Here is a 17,187-nt window from a genome sequence, read left to right as displayed (position 1 = left end):
AACACAAGTCTTAGGATTGGGCAAATGTTAGGAAACAGGATGGCTGCCTGGTCGTGTGGTTTGCTCGCTGGACTGTCGTTCGGATTTATCGACGGTTGAGGGTTCAAACCCTGCCCGCTCCCATCCCCCGTCGTCCTGCGGGAGGTTTGGACTAGGAAGTAAAACTATCTTCAACTCTGAAGGAACATCCGAATTATGTAAAACATTTTACAAACAAGGACATAGATCAAGTCTAACAATGTTGCTTTGCATTGGTCTTGTTTTGTTTTAATGAAAATATGTTAAGTAAAATAATAATTATTAATAATAATAATTGAGATAAACTGTTAGACACAAGAACAGTCAACAGCGAAGGCCTACCTTTTCTCAGCTAAGAAAATTTAGATCATATGTTTTAACAATCTCACTGACAGATAAAGTACAGAAAGTAAGGCATTACAACCAGCAGAAATGAAATGAAATGAGCTGCAGATAGTACGAGATCCAATGGTGCCTGTAGTTCTATATAAAGACAAACTTATGGGAAACTCATATTATGATAATCAACATCCAATTTCTCTAGGACTTATATAGGCGCTTCCAATGTTACAGATGAATAGAAAGAAAAGTTACTGAAGGGATAATTTGATTTTACAGATTATGCATAGCATTATTTACAAACCTGTAATTATTTATTAGGAAAGAAGTTGGCAGTGAATTACAGTTGGCAAGAAATTCTTAACTCTTCTTCTCTAGGGCCGCTTGAAGGAAATGTTTAGAAGTGTCTGCTTGTGATAGCTACTAATTGTGGTATTTCCACTTAGATTTTATTTTAATTAGAAAATAAAAAAATAATATATTTTGCTATGTAGCTGGTATATTTTTAATGTTGCAATTTAGTTTGCCAATGCTACAACAATTTTTTTTCATTCTTTAGTTTTGGTGTGCGTCATGATGGTCATGGCAATGAGTGCCAAGGGAGTAAATATGAGACAGCCTTGATGGCAACACAGGTACTCTCCAATCTAAACCATTTCTGGTGGTCAGAGTGTAGCAGTAGTAGAATGAAAGAGGTGATCAGGTTAGAGAGTAGTCTACAAAATTAATTCTTCTTGCTTTTATTGCCATGAATGTGAATATTTTATATTTAACATAACTAGAACTATGGTTGCTCGCAACTCAAAATTGGAAAGCTATAAATATTCCTTTTCATTTTTTTTCTCCAATAATGATGTGAATTGTTTTGTAGTTTAAATATTTCTTTCACAAATTTAAGTATGATAGAGATCAAGCAAGATGTTTTTAACCTTCTCATTCATACCAACACAACAGAAACTGCTGACCTCTTGAAAGTTGTATGAAAAGGAAGCTCTTCCTAGACATTGATTTTATTAAAACTTGCTATGGACTAACATATTCTAGTGAAGCATTAGTAAGTTAGTTTAAGAAATGCAAGACTGTTATTAAAAAGTGCAAATAGGAAATGTTAAAGTGGTGAATGAAAATCTGTGGAAAGGAAAATGTCTACTGACTACTCTTCCTTCCTCAAACATTTAATTGCAAATAATTTCCAACTTTCTTTATTAGCCTAATCTCTTGTTTTTTATTGTAGAAGAAAGACTAAGTATATAAAGGATTAGAAAATTTAATTTTAAAAATGTCCAAATATTTTTTTTCAGTGCAGGTATTATCTTAAATATTTTGTTTTAAACTAAACTTGTTCAAGTGTCTTACCATGTTATGTACCTATAATTTAATCAACAAAATTAAAGAAACACATTTTCAACAAAGTTGAATAAAAATAAGATATGTGGCATTAAAAATTTCACACTTATCTTTGTCTAGGTACTTAACATGTTTAAACAATGAGGGTACACTGATCAACAATCACTACCCTCTTAAAACAGAAAATAAAGGTTACTCAAACATAGGACATCCTTGGAGTTTGGACTTTCAATGTAAAATCAATTTCGGTTCTTATTTTAAATTTTGCCATAGTGTAAGTAGGCTTAATATTAACCTAGTATTTGATAATTGCTGATTTTAAAAGTTTTTTTTTATTAATCTCTTTAACATATGTTTGATGAAATAGTTTGGAGATGATCCCTGCTCAGTGCTGTGGTGCAGTAATGCTTCAACTCCCCTTCAATGTCGTACCAAGCGTCAGGCACCCTTGCCTGGAACCCCTTGTGGACCTGATAAAGTGGGTATACATATGCATTTAAACAATGGAATGATCTGTTAGTGTAAACTGTTATTGTCAGATAGTGAATATGTTATAATATTTTGTAGAGAAAATTTCATACAAGTGTTCAACTGTACTATGTTTGCATTGTTGCTATTTCTGTTCTTTTATTTTATTCATATTTTAAAAATGTTCTTTACACCCATTGAATGATAGATATAAATATGTAAATATGCATCACCTTAAAAAGACATTTTTTGATTATGACTTTTTAAAATTACATTTTATTAATCTACCCTGAAAGCTCTGTCTAATGATGTATAATTGTCTAAAGATCAATTGTCTGGCTAAGGCCAACAGCTCTTTAGGTCACCTCCAAATGAAAGAATGAAAGTATGGTGAAATAGGTCTGTAGGCTTATCAAGTAAACTCAATGTCTATAAAGCACATTTCTAAGGTTTTGAAACCTGGGTGCTCTATTGGAGGCATCTAGGGATCCTAAAACAATTCCACCAAAGTAGCCATCGCTCCATAATGGGAATATGCTGGCAAGACTACCTCACAAATAATCAAGTTCTGCTAGAGATTGGTATGAACAGCAAAGAAGCACTACTTACCATTTGACAGCTGTGCTGGGTTGGACAACTATCCCATATATTGAATGACTGCATGCCAAAGGTTAATTTTTTTTACAAGCTTAAAAAAGAAAAGTGTAAAAGAAATGCAGAAAATACACTATGAATATCAAAATCAGGCTTTGAAAGAGACAGCTTTCATGAAGGTAGTTGTAGATGATGAAAAGAAAACTTAAGTAGACCTTTAAATGGACTACAGCTTTGTCTGCATTAAATGAGGCAAAATATGCAGGTTGCAACTGGGTAGGGCTTTGACTTTGTCTATAAACCTTTAAAATGATTGAGCTCTTAATAATAATTAACTTTATATTAGACATCTGCTCAAAAAAAAAAATAAAAAGGAAAAAATCACAGAAAGCCAGAAATAGTCCTTGTGATTAACCTCAAGAGTATACATTTTTAGACCTATTGCAAAGAGTTTCAGCATCTGTCACCACCTAGATCAGCCCTTTTACTTGTGATACCCCTACAAAGAAATTAACATTTTCACTCCTCCTTTACCTCGCTAGGAGGCTAGAGAAAGTCTGAGACAGAGTCTAGTTTTTTTAAATATACCAGGTATTTTGAAGTTCATATACAGTGCACTCTTTTTCCTTCTTTAGGAATGTCAAAATGAAGTATGTAAATATGTGGGCAACAAAAAACCTGTGAATGGCAATTGGAGCGCTTGGACATCATGGACATCCTGTAGTACAAACTGTGGTGTTGGCCTCAAATACAGAACCAGGACATGCACCAACCCAGAGTGAGTTTTTTTTAATAGCTTTTATATAGCTCAACTTTCATGTTTATAACATGCTCAGAGTGCTATATATGGTCCAATCTTATTTGTGGACCAGTGGGTGTAGAGGTTATCTGGGACTCAGTTAACCCTTTTTGCTCAAGTCAGTTGTTGAACCTCGAGACTCTTTGATAGGTAGTCAAGCCCAACCATACTCTCAGTTTTAACATTACTACTTATTCTTCACCTTTACTATTTATTTCACATTGCCACTTGGTGTTTGGTTTGCAAGAAAAGTGTACATAGAAAGTCATTTATAAATTGGCTTCTTAAAGATGCAAGATTCTACACAGAAAAGTTATCATGTAAAGGGAGTTAATTAGAAATTTAATAACTACATTAATACCATTTCCACTACTTTAAGTTTCTGTTTGAAAACCTGTATACTGAGGAGACAAGCTTGTTTCAGGTGTCACTCAATAGGTTTCAAGCTACATGTTCAGTCTATTGTATAAAATATATCAATGTGTTTTGATTATAATGTGTACTATTGCTTTATATATAGAGTGTGTTCAATCTTTTCGTGATTTCTACATGAGGATTAAAATTATTTTAATTTGTGAATAAGAATAGTATCTCTAGCATTCTTTGCACAATGGATCATGAGACTTGACTTTTGAAAATACCAACACATTTTAACCACCCAGTTCTATTGCAACACACATTATCTTGTTTTCTTATGGCTTTATTGATGGCATTGGCTCATGGAACTTAAATTATTTTAAAAAAATACACCAACATGTTTAAATTCATCAATTTGTGTTAATGTAAAATATCTACTGTTCTAGCCATTCTACAGTTTATAACATAGTTAATGATAGTTACCACGTTACAGTTGTTGGCCATTTGAATTGCTAGATTTATACTGCATGTGCAGTTATCATAAAGAAAATATGCAACTCAATGGCTATTACCATAATTGTCACTTAGCTTATTGTTGGTATACATAATTATTGTCTTATTTCTTCAGGCCAGAGTATGGTGGTAAAAATTGTGATGGTAAATCCTTAAATTTCGACACATGCTTAAATCCTGTAAGTAGGATCTTTAAGTCTAAGACTTTATTAAATGTCATCTGTAAGTAATATTGCCACATTTTGACTCATGTATTTATAATGTCCACACCAGAAATGTGACAATTTTGAGGATGGCAGGCAAAAAGATTGTGATAATTGGAATAACCTGCAAATTGTGCATAGAACTCACGAATGGCAAGCGTATGAAGGACAGACTGGTAATAACAAGTTGCTTTTTAAAATCCCTTCTTATGATAATAGAAAATTTATTTTTAAAACTTTTTGTTTAGTCAATGATCATTACTCTACAACTGATTCAATATTAATTTAATGACTTGAGTCTTTGTATGATGTGTAGTGGAAGTTACAAGCTCATTGCTACTGTACAATCCAAAGTTTTACTGTAAATGATTTTATGTCAGAGAGAGAAACAGAAGAATGAAGAATTTTACATCAAAATATTTTGAAACATTCATTCATTTAATTCAATTCACTTTAATCATCTTTGTATGATTTCTCACAATTTTGATCACTCTTTGAAAGTTTTTCTTGTAGCCTTCACATCAATCTTAAAATAACTTTCGTTGACCAGTCTTTTAATTATTTAGAAATATCACCACCCAATCTTATAGAACTGCCACTAGTCAAATATCTTATTAGAAAAATATTAGCCCAACAGTCACATTCATGAGATTGACTGCAATAAATTTGTTTAAATTTATGATTCTGAACTTTTTCTAACCTTTCTTCCAAACCAGATGACTCCCTATGTTTTCAGACGTGCAAGTCATCCTATACTAATAGTGTGAAGACAATTACTGTGGTTGTATCTGATGGAACACCATGCAGCTACTCAAGGAACAACAGCAATATTTGTATGGAGGGGAAATGTTTGGTAAGTAACTTTTATCTTTGACATATGTACAGAACAATCCTGCGCTAAATCTATAGTGCCAAACTGGTATATGAGTTACTGACCTTGATTTAAAATAGCATTGTAGTGTAACTGAGTTGTTTTTTTTCTGCAAGTATCCAGTGTGTCAGAGGGTCATGTCCAGTGAATGTTCATAGTACTTCAACATTACTGTGTGAGATGTGTTTGTACTTGTTAACTGTTTACTGTAGTTTAATCTTGTTGAATAAAGCAATGCTATTGGTATTCTAGTATTTACTATTTCATTACAAACATAGTGATGGAGCTGATAATTTAATACTTATTAGTTGTTGTTTTTTCAGCTACATGTGTATAAAATACTTAGTATGAATGCCCTGAATCATTTGGCAGTTGCTAACAATGGAAGTTCTGTGATATTATCACCCATGAAGCAGTAGTCTTATCAAGTGTGGCTAAAAATAGTTCTAAAAATTCAGATTTGTTTTTCTTTCTTTTCTTTGAATTAAGACATCTTCCAGTAGATAAATATAGAGTAAAGTATTTAAAAAGGACAGAAAAAAAAAAGAAAGGAAGTTGTGAATCTGCATTTCTTTCCTTAGTATTCTCATGAACTTTTCAGTTCAATGTATAATACTTTGTTATATACTAGCCTAGAACATGATATCGAGGTCAACCAAATGTGTTGAGTTGATCTTTTGTTGAACTTTTGGCGATTTGTTTTACATATGTCTTGATATTAAAATCTTAACTCAATTGACAGTGCTCCAGATCTAAAATAGCGAATTTAGATCTAGAAATCAAAATAGATTCAAGTTGGAACAAAAATAGTCACCTGTGTTGAGTTGTGGTTGTTGAAAAAAAAAATTTGTTAGACCTCTGGATTCAAGCAATTCCAGCCATCAATGAGATCACATGAAATAGTTCACATAATCATACAACAGAATCCAAATAGAATTTCCTCAAACACTCAACTAGCAATACTTTCAACTTTAAGATATAAGACACGTCTGTCTTCTTTAAAATACATGGCATCTACTATTTCTGACCATGTGATCAACTCCCAAAAACGAGATTTCAACTGTGGTCCCTTGTTTCTCACCTGAAACATCATGAGCACGAATATACAGTGTACTCCTTGCTTCCCAACTAATACATGTCACAATAGCTACTAAATAAGGATGTGACACCCTATAGAGTCAAAGAGTTGTTTGTGCTCATTCTTTCCAGAACTCAAATTTATTAAAATAAATTGTGCAAGTTTGAATTTTGAATTTGTTTCTGTACTTTATTATGACTGACTTAACTCATTAGATCTATGATCAATCAAATGTAGCAGACCCAAACCACCAGAATGAATGTTTTTAATATAAATATTCAATAATTTTTATACACTTGTATAATACCAGAACCACACAGGCTGCAACCGTCAAAAAATAATATTTCATATATAAGTCAAAGATGAGTAAAATGTCATTTTCTATGAGCTTGAAGATTGTTGTTAAGTCTGATCTTTGCTTTGAAAAGCTGATTCAATTCAAGCTGGAAACCTTTTTACTATTCCATAAATGCTGTTCAGCTGTGACATCTGCTAAGCTAGGTTTCAGTAATGACTGCTACCACATATTAATAAAACATTTTATAAAAATTATTAATTATCACAATATTTTAATTTTAAGGTAAGAAAAATTTTATAGCTTTATTAATATAAAAAAATGGGTTAAGTATCTGACATCATAGCAAGCACTAAATAAAGGATATCTCTTCTAATTGTTCATTAGCATATATGCCATAACCAACACTGTCTTAAAGTCAGACTACACACTTGACATGTTTTGCATAAACAAACTGTTTAAATTGTTGATTTATTTTGTATAGATAGCTTACATAGTTTTAGTTGCTGTGATTTTTTTCTTGACTTGATAGGCAGTAGGATGTGATGGGAAGTTCAACTCTACTTTGAAAGAGGACATGTGTGGTGTGTGTGGTGGAAACAGTGGAGGCTGTAAAGTCATCTCAGGATATTTTATACAGAAACCAAAATCAGGTTATAATTGACTATAATTTGCTTAAGAAGTGTTGTATCTTGGACTAGGGTAAGTTTTAGAACTAGGGTAAGTTTTAGAATTTTCTTCAGAAAAGATTATTACATCCTAGTCCAAACCTCCTGCAGGGCAGCTGAGGATGGCAGCAGGTTGGGTCAGAACCTTGGACCATCATGGCATTGTCCATAGTGCATTCAGCATTTATATGAATATTGTATCACTTTAAACTTTAATATTGTTTTAAAAGGGAAAGAATCAGTTCTCAGTGGAAGTCTTTTGTGTGTGTGTGTGGAAAAGGAAAAAAACCGGGAACTGTGAAGTTTTTGCAAGCTTTATATTTGCAACATAAACACTATGTTCATTGCTTCATTAGAATTCATTACTCTTTTATTGTATCACAATTTGTCTGGTATGCTCACCAGTTAACATTACAAATTGTTTATTATTCTGATTTACAGGCCAGGACTATATTGAAGTTCTAACATTACCAGTAAATGCTAGACACATCAAAATAATGGAAACAAAACAGTCTTCACAGTTTCTGGGTAGGTATATTCTATAAATAATTAATTTATTTCAGCAATTGATTTCTTTTTAATTCTTTAATTTTGCAGGACTCCATTCTGAAGTTATTTCTGTACCTTTTTAAGGTACACTGAACAATTTACTTGCTTTCTTTGTACTATGGACTTTTTTTTGTGACAATTCAAACTATTGAGATTAAGGCAACAGAGTTTTCAGATCTGATGCTGAATGTTTGCTCATTAGCTTGCCTACAATTATGCTCACTATTGTTAATAAAAAGTGATGATTCTTAAAACCTTTAGAAATAGGGTGTGTCCATCCAAGATTGTGCACTCCTATTATTAGTGCTAAAAATTTTGATTGTCAGAAGAGTTGCTAGCATTGTAAAATTTGTAGTGCATTTTTTTGAAGCATCATTTAGAAAAAAAAAACACTATACAGTCAGCATTCAACTGAGCAAAAAAAGTTTTTAGATGCTTGTATTTTATGCCTGAACAAATTATGGGTAAAAATTAATTTTCATTAAAGGTTTGAATAGCTTAACCAAAAACACATATAATGTCTCTCTCCTTTGCAAAGTCATTTGTTCTCTAGAGTGCTTTTGATTATATTGACAATACTGAGAAAATTTTTTTAAAGCTTATATCAACTCACTCTGTCTGTCTGTCTGGTAAAAAGTGTTATTTCTCCAACACCCATTCTCAGATCAAGCTGAAACTTTGCACAATTATTCATTGACATGAAGACAAGACACAAATCAATAAAAAAAAAAAGTAAGCAATTAGACAATAAATTACTGGCAATTCATTGATTTGTATTTTGCTTTATAGCAACAAGGGAAACTAATACTTCAGTATTCACATGTATGGATAAATTTGTTGGGTTTAGTCCCCTTAAATGATTGTTAATGCTATTTCTCCATCACAGTTCTCTGATCAAGTTGATACTTAAATAGTTATTTATTGTACCTAGCAAAACATGAATGAATAAACAAAAATATTTAATTAGTCAATTAATTGTTGGTAATTAATTATTTTGCTTGATATCAAATAAGGGAAATAACTTGTACATTATTGGTAGATATAGTTTTAAGGATGGAGTTATACTCCTTAAGATAAGCTTTGTTTTTTTTTAAGGATTTTTTGTATTTTGCTTGTTGATTAATAAATTAACTTTAAAAGTTTCTTGAGGTTTCTTTAAACAACCTCATTTTTTTTTACTTCTGAATGTTTTTTTTCCAGTGCATATTAAATGATTTAGTTTTAAAAATTCTGAATTTAAAACTGACAGATGACGCTAAAGACGCTAATTGAATGTTACCTAATGTTTGTGTGTGCTAAGGTATTTTTAATGCATGTGTAGAGATGGCAGACGTTCACCCATTTAAGTATTTTAGGAACAGATTGGTGGGAAATTCAACTAATTGATACATAATGAAGGATTATTGTTGAAGTTTGCAAATTCATATTGTGGACAATGGCCAGTCAATAGCAATCATTCATTCTACAGAAAGCATTCACCAGAGCAAAAAAAAAATGATGACCAGAGAAGAATGAGATCCCTAAACTTATGTCTAAATGGATAACTGTTCAATACCAAGTAAACACAGTCAAAATTGAACTGCTCAATAGCAAGAGAACACAGTCAAAAGTGAACTGCTCAATACCAAATGAACACAGTCGAAATTGAACTGCTCAATACCAAGAGAACACAGTCCAAAGTGAACTGCTCAATACCAAGTGAACACAGTCAAAATTGAACTGCTCAATACCAAGAGAACACAGTCAAAAGTGAACTGCTCAATACCAAGAGAACACAGTCAAAAGTGAACTGCTCAATACCAAGAGAACACAGTCAAAAGTGAACTGCTCAATAGCAAGTGAACAGTCCAAAGTGAACTGCTTAATACCAAGAAAACACAGTCAAAAGTGAACTGCTCAATAGCAAGTGAACAGTCCAAAGTGAACTGCTCAATGCCAAGAGAACACAGTCAAAAGTGAACTGCTCAGTAGCAAGTGAACAGACCAAAGTGAAATGCTCAATACCAAGAGAACACAGTCGAAATTGAACTGCTCAATACCAAGAGAACACAGTCAAAAGTGAACTGCTCAATAGCAAGTGAACAGTCCAAAGTGAACTGCTTAATACCAAGAAAACACAGTCAAAAGTGAACTGCTCAATAGCAAGTGAACAGTCCAAAGTGAACTGCTCAATGCCAAGTAAACACAGTCAAAATTGAACTGCTCAATAGCAAGAGAACACAGTCAAAAGTGAACTGCTCAATACCAAATGAACACAGTCGAAATTGAACTGCTCAATACCAAGAGAACACAGTCCAAAGTGAACTGCTCAATACCAAGTGAACACAGTCAAAATTGAACTGCTCAATACCAAGAGAACACAGTCAAAAGTGAACTGCTCAATACCAAGAGAACACAGTCAAAAGTGAACTGCTCAATACCAAGAGAACACAGTCAAAAGTGAACTGCTCAATAGCAAGTGAACAGTCCAAAGTGAACTGCTTAATACCAAGAAAACACAGTCAAAAGTGAACTGCTCAATAGCAAGTGAACAGTCCAAAGTGAACTGCTCAATGCCAAGAGAACACAGTCAAAAGTGAACTGCTCAGTAGCAAGTGAACAGACCAAAGTGAAATGCTCAATACCAAGAGAACACAATCCTAAGTGAACTGCTCAATACCAAGAGAACACAGTCAAAAGTGAACTGCTCAATACCAAGAGAACACAATTCTACAAGAACTGCTCAATACCAAGAGAACACAATCCTAAGTGAACTGCTCAATACCAAGAGAACACAATCCTAAGTGAACTGCTCAATACCAAGAGAACACAATCCTAAGTGAACTGCTCAATACCAAGAGAACACAGTCAAAAGTGAACTGCTCAATACCAAGAGAACACAATTCTACAAGAACTGCTCAATACCAAGAGAACACAATCCTAAGTGAACTGCTCAATACCAAGAGAACACAATCCTAAGTGAACTGCTCAATACCAAGAGAACACAATCCTAAGTGAACTGCTCAATACCAAGAGAACACAGTCAAAAGTGAACTGCTCAATACCAAGAGAACACAATTCTACAAGAACTGCTCAATACCAAGAGAACACAATCCTAAGTGAACTGCTCAATACCAAGAGAACACAATCCTAAGTGAACTGCTCAATACCAAGAGAACACAATCCTAAGTGAACTGCTCAATACCAAGAGAACACAGTCAAAAGTGAACTGCTCAATACCAAGAGAACACAATCCTACGTGAACTGCTCAATACCAAGAGAACACAATCCTAAGTGAACTGCTCAATACCAAGAGAACACAATCCTAAGTGAACTGCTCAATACCAAGAGAACACAGTCAAAAGTGAACTGCTCAATACCAAGAGAACACAATCCTAAGTGAACTGCTCAATACCAAGAGAACACAATCCTAAGTGAACTGCTCAATACCAAGAGAACACAGTCAAAAGTGAACTGCTCAATACCAAGAGAACACAGTCCAAAGTGAGCTGCTCAATACCAAGAGAACACAGTCCAAAGTAACAAAGGTCTTGGCTCAACCAATTCTGTTTGTAGCGATGAAGAAAAATAGCTCTGTAATAAAAGTATAGGATGTCCTACACTGGACTTCTGTGAAAGGTGTTTAACCTAAATATTGAGTCACACATCATTCACCAGCCACCAAGGCATATACCTAATACAAACAAAGCAGTAAATGTTAATAATAATAATAATAATCTTTATTATCCATTGGGAAATTTGTCTTACAATTTGTGCATTACACCAAACAAAAAACATTATAATTATAGAAAACCAAAATATATATTCACACCAGACTCACTCATAATTTAGATGCAAAAAGTTTATATCAGATAGCTTCTCTTTAATGATTTTATTGCCAGGGGAACAAAAAGAGTTTTTGTGTCTGTTTGTCTTTGCTATCGGTGTCTTGTATCTCTTTTCTGATGGTAAAATTTTAAAATCCTGACTCTAAGGGTGATTTTTATTTCTAGAACCTTTTTACCTTTTTTTTTTTGAATGTTTGTCTCAAACAGCTGCCCAAATGGGATTTGTTTTTTGCTAATGATTTTCCATCCATCCATCCCAGTGCGCTACAGCCCATGGAGGGCTCTGGCCTGCTTTAACACATCCTTCCATTCAGATCTCTCCTGGGCCTTTCGTCTCCACGCTCTAACCCCAAGCTGCTTCAGATCTGCTTCCACGTCATCTATCCATCGCATTCGGGGTCTGCCTTTGGGTCACCTGCCTTTTTGGTTTTTGCCTATATACGATTTTCGCCCCTCTGTTGTCTGACATTCTTTCAAGGTGACCTGCCCAACGTAGTCTGTTCTTTTTTATTTCGTTCACTATTGGTGGGTCTTCATATAATTGATATAACTCATGGTTAGTGCGTGTCCTCCACCCTGTTTCATCCTGTATGGCACCATAGATTTTCCTAAGAATTTTTCTTTCCCAAGTGTTAAGTAAATTTTCAGATGTCTTTGTCAGTGTCCAGGTCTCACTTCCATACATTGCTGCTGGTCTTATTATGGTTTTGTATATTATTTTCTTGGTTTTTCTTGAAATCGTTTTGCTCTTAAGTAAATGGTGGGTGCTATAAAATGCCCTGTTGCCTGCTGCTATTCTTTCCTTTATTTCTGTTAGTAGGTCATTTTTTAAATTAATAGTACTTCCTAGATATTTGAAAGTTTGGACGTTTTCAAATTCGTGATCTTTGATTTTGATATTTTGTCCCTCTGTTTGATTGTCTCTTGTCATTGTGATGTACTTGGTTTTACTGTCATTGACCTCAAGTCCTGCTGGTCGAGATGCTTCTTCTAGTTGTATAAAGGCTCTAGCGATGTCAGAGGTTTCTTTACCCAATAAGGCAATGTCATCGGCATAAGCAAGGTATTGTAGAGGTTGGCTGTATATCGTCCCTGTTGGTTGTGGACCCATGTTTTCTCTCCTGAAGTAGTTAGTAATAGTTCCCCTTGTGTTTATGTGTATATTTCTTATAACTCTCTCCAGTGTTAAATTGAAAAGCATGCAGGAAAGTGCGTCTCCTTGTCTTAATCCTCGTTTAATCCTAAATTCCCGTGAGTGTTCTCCTTGTATTATGACTTTGCTTTTTGAGTTGTTTAATGTCATATGTATAAGTCTTGTCAGCTTGTTGGGTATTCCAAAATCCTGTAGTGTGTCATATAGGTATTTCCTTCTGATACTGTCATAAGCCATTTTATAGTCTATAAAGAGTTGGTGGATTTGTATGTTGTATTCATGGCATTTTTCTAGTATACATCTTAGTGTGAAGATGTGGTCGGTTGTGGATTTGTTGGGTCTGAAACCACATTGGTAGTCACCTAAGATTTCTTCTGAATATTTTAAAGTCTCTTAGTTATAAGCCTAAACAGTATCTTATAAGTCACATTTAGTAGAGAGATTCCTCTGTAATTACAGCACTTTAACTTGGATCCTTTTTTGTGTAATGGGGTTATAAGAGCCGTTTCCCATTCTGTTGGTATTACTTCTTCTTCCCAAATTCTTGATATTAGTCTGTGTATTTGGGAATGTAAGTCTTTCCCTCCATATTTAATTAGTTCTGCTGTGATTTGGTCCTCTCCTGGTGCTTTGTGATTCTTCATGGTCCTAATTATTTCTGATGTTTCAATGAGTGTTGGAGGGTTCACTAAGGGATCTGGTCCCCCATGTGGCAGTTCATATTCTCCATTGTCTCCATCTTCAGTGGTATTTAAAATCTCCTCAAAGTATTCAGCCCATCTCTCAATGACCCTGCTGTTTTCTGTAATAAGCTGACCATCTTTGTTCTCACACATGTGTGATCTAGCTTGAAATCCGTTCTTTTCATCTTTAATGTTCATAGACATTCCTCTCATGTCTCCTTCCTTTGCTAGTTCCTCAATTTGAGTAATCTTGGACATTTCCCATTCCCGTTTTTTCTTTCTTACAACTTTTGTGGCCCTTCTTCTTGCTTCATTGTATTGCTGTCTAGTGTTCCTGGTTTCTCTCTGTAGCATTATCATTCGGGCATTGTTCTTCTCTTCTATAGTTTGTCTGCATTCATCATCATACCACCCTATTTTCTCGTTCTTTTGTTTAAGTCCAACAACCTCTTCTGCTGTTCTTTTGATAGCATGCTTAATTATTTCCCAATGCTCATTTATGTTATTTTCGCAGTCCTTTTCTAATGTTGTCAGTTGCGTTTGGAGTGCCATTCTATAAGTTTCTGCAACAAGTGGATCCTTTGTGAGTTTTTAACTCATATTAATGTGCTCTCTTTCTTTGGTAATTGTGTATGGTACTTATTCTTTGTCTAAATTTAGCTTTTACTAGTAGGTGGTCTGAGTCAGCATTAGCTCCTCTGAAACTTCTTACATCTAGTATGTCTGATCCATGTCTCTTATCTATGAGTATATGATCTATTTGATTCTGGGTGTTGCCATCAGGTGAGATCCAGGTTACCTTGTGAATATTCTTATGTTGGAATTTTGTGCTGCTGATAGACATTCCTTTTCCTGATGCAAAATCCACTAATCTTATGCCATTATTGTTGGTCTCTTCATGTAAGCTTTCTTTGCCAATTATTGGTCTGAATGCTGGTTCCTTTCCAATTTTTACATTGAAATCTCCTAGGACTATTTTGATGTCATGCTTTGGTGCTTCATCGTAAATTCTTTCCAGTCCATCATAGAAGGCTTCTTTTGTGTTATCATCTGCATCTTCAGTAGGGGCATGAACATTGATAAATGATATGTTGAAGAATTTTCCTTTCAAACGTAGTGAGCAGAGTCTATCACTTACAGCTTTAAATCCAATGACATTACCTACCATTTCCTTTTTAACAGCAAAACCTGTACCTAAGTTGTTAGTGCTTCCACCACTATAAAATATAGTATACTCCTTGGTTCTGAGAATGTCTGAGTCTTTCCACCTGATTTCCTGTAGGGCTACAAGGGGTATCCTATATTTCTTTAACACTTCAGTAAGTTGGGCTAGCGCACCTGCTCTATAAAGGCTTAGCACGTTCCATGTCGCAAAACAAAAATCATGTCCTTTTCCAGGCCTAGGTCGTTTTCCGTTGAGATCTGTTCGGGTTTTCTTGTGTGTATTAGCTTTCGTAACAGTATTTTTTTTATATGACAGAGTTGTTAGCCCTGTGCATAACCATCTGGGGGGCTGCCCCTTTCAGCTCTCTGGATAGCTGCTTTTATTTTCGGGTAAGGTGCCCTAGCCTTTGTGGATCCCTCCACTTCCTGCAAGGCAGCAGGTTTGATTTTGGTCCACCCCGGGTATTTTATTTCCCCGGTACCCACCATATCTGGAGGGCATTCCCGTATCCGCCACCTGGGGAGGCTCTCGATGGGAGATCAAAAACTCCACACGAGCGCTAATGATTTTACCAGCAGCATTTAAGATTCTGTAAAGTTTATTTTTATTTTTAATGAATAAAACTATTACAGCTTTTATCTTCCAAAATACTTATGAGAAATCTACTATGGTCATGTATGTCAGATTGTGCCTTATTCTCTTTCATGTGTAATTCACCTAGAGATCACTGTTACATGACATGGCTGCTATTTTATTTCAAGAAATATAGGATTTATAAAAATAGATCTGAAGTATAGAATCTGTAATATAAAACTATAATGTGATATTTATTTTATTTCCCAGCCTTACTTGATCCTAAGTATGGGCGGTATTATCTAAATGGAGACAAGCAACAGTCTGATGATAATAAGTTTGTTATGGCTGGAGCCATGTTTGTCTATGAGACTACCAGTAGGAACACTAATGAGACTATAACATGCAATGGTCCTATTAGAAACACTGTCAAAGTTATGGTAAGCATAAGCTATTACTGAAAATTATCATTTTTTTCTTTCCCTTTTATCAGCCTTCCATTTTTTTAACAAATACACAGGTTTTAATGATTTAACATTGATAAAAAAAAATTAATTTACTTTGAAGTTCAGTACTTTCATTAGCGCCTTTAAAAAGCTATGAAGATAGTTGGCTTTGTGTCTAGGACTTTGTTAAAAATGATGATTTTATTGTACCAGGTTTATCCAAATAAAGTCATGGATGAAACAGCTATCTATTACAGCTATACAGTGCACAAAAAGGATAACAGCTATGAAAGTAATAAATATGCTTGGAAGTTTGACAAATGGTCAGATTGTTCAGTCATATGTGGTGTTGGTAAGTAAGAACATGATGAAACAGATAAGTTATACCATTATCTTCTGCTGAAATATATGTAACATTTATTGATCTTATTAAAAATTCTTAAGAATCTTAGTTCCTTAATTACAATATTTGAAACCAACAATTTAACATGCTACTAACGTACTACAGATTCTTATTCTCCAATGGCTTGTTAGTAAAATGTATAAATTTATTTCTTCTAATGTATTTTATTAATTATTCCATTACAGGAGTTCATGTCATGCAACATATATGTTATAATAAAGACAATGGCCAGAAAGTAGAGGATGAGAAATGTGCTCTACTTAAAGTGCCAAGAAAAGATGAAGTTTCATGTCGTCGAGACTCTTGCACAACAGCAATGTAAATTAATGTTAATAATCATTTATGAAACTAAAAATTAGAAAAAAAAAACATAAATAAAATGATAAAACTAATGCTTTTAATAATATTGAAGATATTTGAACTCATTGTTTTAGCTACAACTATGTCATGGAGAATACCTATGAAGAATGCAATGCCAGTTGTGGACAACCAGGACTTCAATATCAAAAATTTCATTGTGAGAAAAAGTTTCCCAACAACACTTTTATAGAAGTAGCAAACTCTTCATGTGAACATCTTAGTGAGCCTAAAATTTCTATAAGCTGTCAGGGGAAGCCGTGCCCAACAGTAGAAAGGTATTTTTTTTTTTACTTTTAATACAGGAAGACTTTCTAGTTTTATTTTAACAAATTATGTGTTCATCTGCGTTATGACTTTTTCAAATGGCATCAGTTAAAACATGGAGAATATAATAAAAGATCATTAAATATTGTGACTTTGAACTTAAGATTAGAGAACTAAAAAGTTAATATAATTAACAATGAAGACAGTGGAAAAG

At 34.0% G+C, this 17,187-nt stretch overlaps 1 protein-coding gene across 1 annotated transcript in view; it reads left to right on the top strand.

Moving 5' to 3' along the window:
* Positions 1-17,187, top strand: part of LOC106065287 (A disintegrin and metalloproteinase with thrombospondin motifs 2-like) — a 60,803-nt gene that overhangs the window by 21,254 nt on the left and 22,362 nt on the right. The window contains exons 9-21 of the mRNA XM_056021223.1: positions 917-1,060; positions 1,825-2,014; positions 2,072-2,182; positions 3,402-3,544; positions 4,551-4,614; positions 4,709-4,814; positions 5,355-5,491; positions 7,415-7,535; positions 7,992-8,078; positions 15,771-15,940; positions 16,160-16,298; positions 16,535-16,667; positions 16,784-16,984. Coding sequence (XP_055877198.1) covers positions 917-1,060; positions 1,825-2,014; positions 2,072-2,182; positions 3,402-3,544; positions 4,551-4,614; positions 4,709-4,814; positions 5,355-5,491; positions 7,415-7,535; positions 7,992-8,078; positions 15,771-15,940; positions 16,160-16,298; positions 16,535-16,667; positions 16,784-16,984 — 1,746 coding nt within the window. The remainder of the gene's footprint in view (positions 1-916; positions 1,061-1,824; positions 2,015-2,071; positions 2,183-3,401; positions 3,545-4,550; positions 4,615-4,708; positions 4,815-5,354; positions 5,492-7,414; positions 7,536-7,991; positions 8,079-15,770; positions 15,941-16,159; positions 16,299-16,534; positions 16,668-16,783; positions 16,985-17,187) is intronic.

The sequence above is a fragment of the Biomphalaria glabrata genome, chromosome 2, assembly GCF_947242115.1.
Source record: "Biomphalaria glabrata chromosome 2, xgBioGlab47.1, whole genome shotgun sequence".
In the NCBI taxonomy this organism is placed as follows: Eukaryota; Metazoa; Mollusca; class Gastropoda; family Planorbidae; genus Biomphalaria; species Biomphalaria glabrata.
Note: the sequence above shows the minus strand (reverse complement) of the source record. Positions and strands in the feature narration are given on the sequence as shown.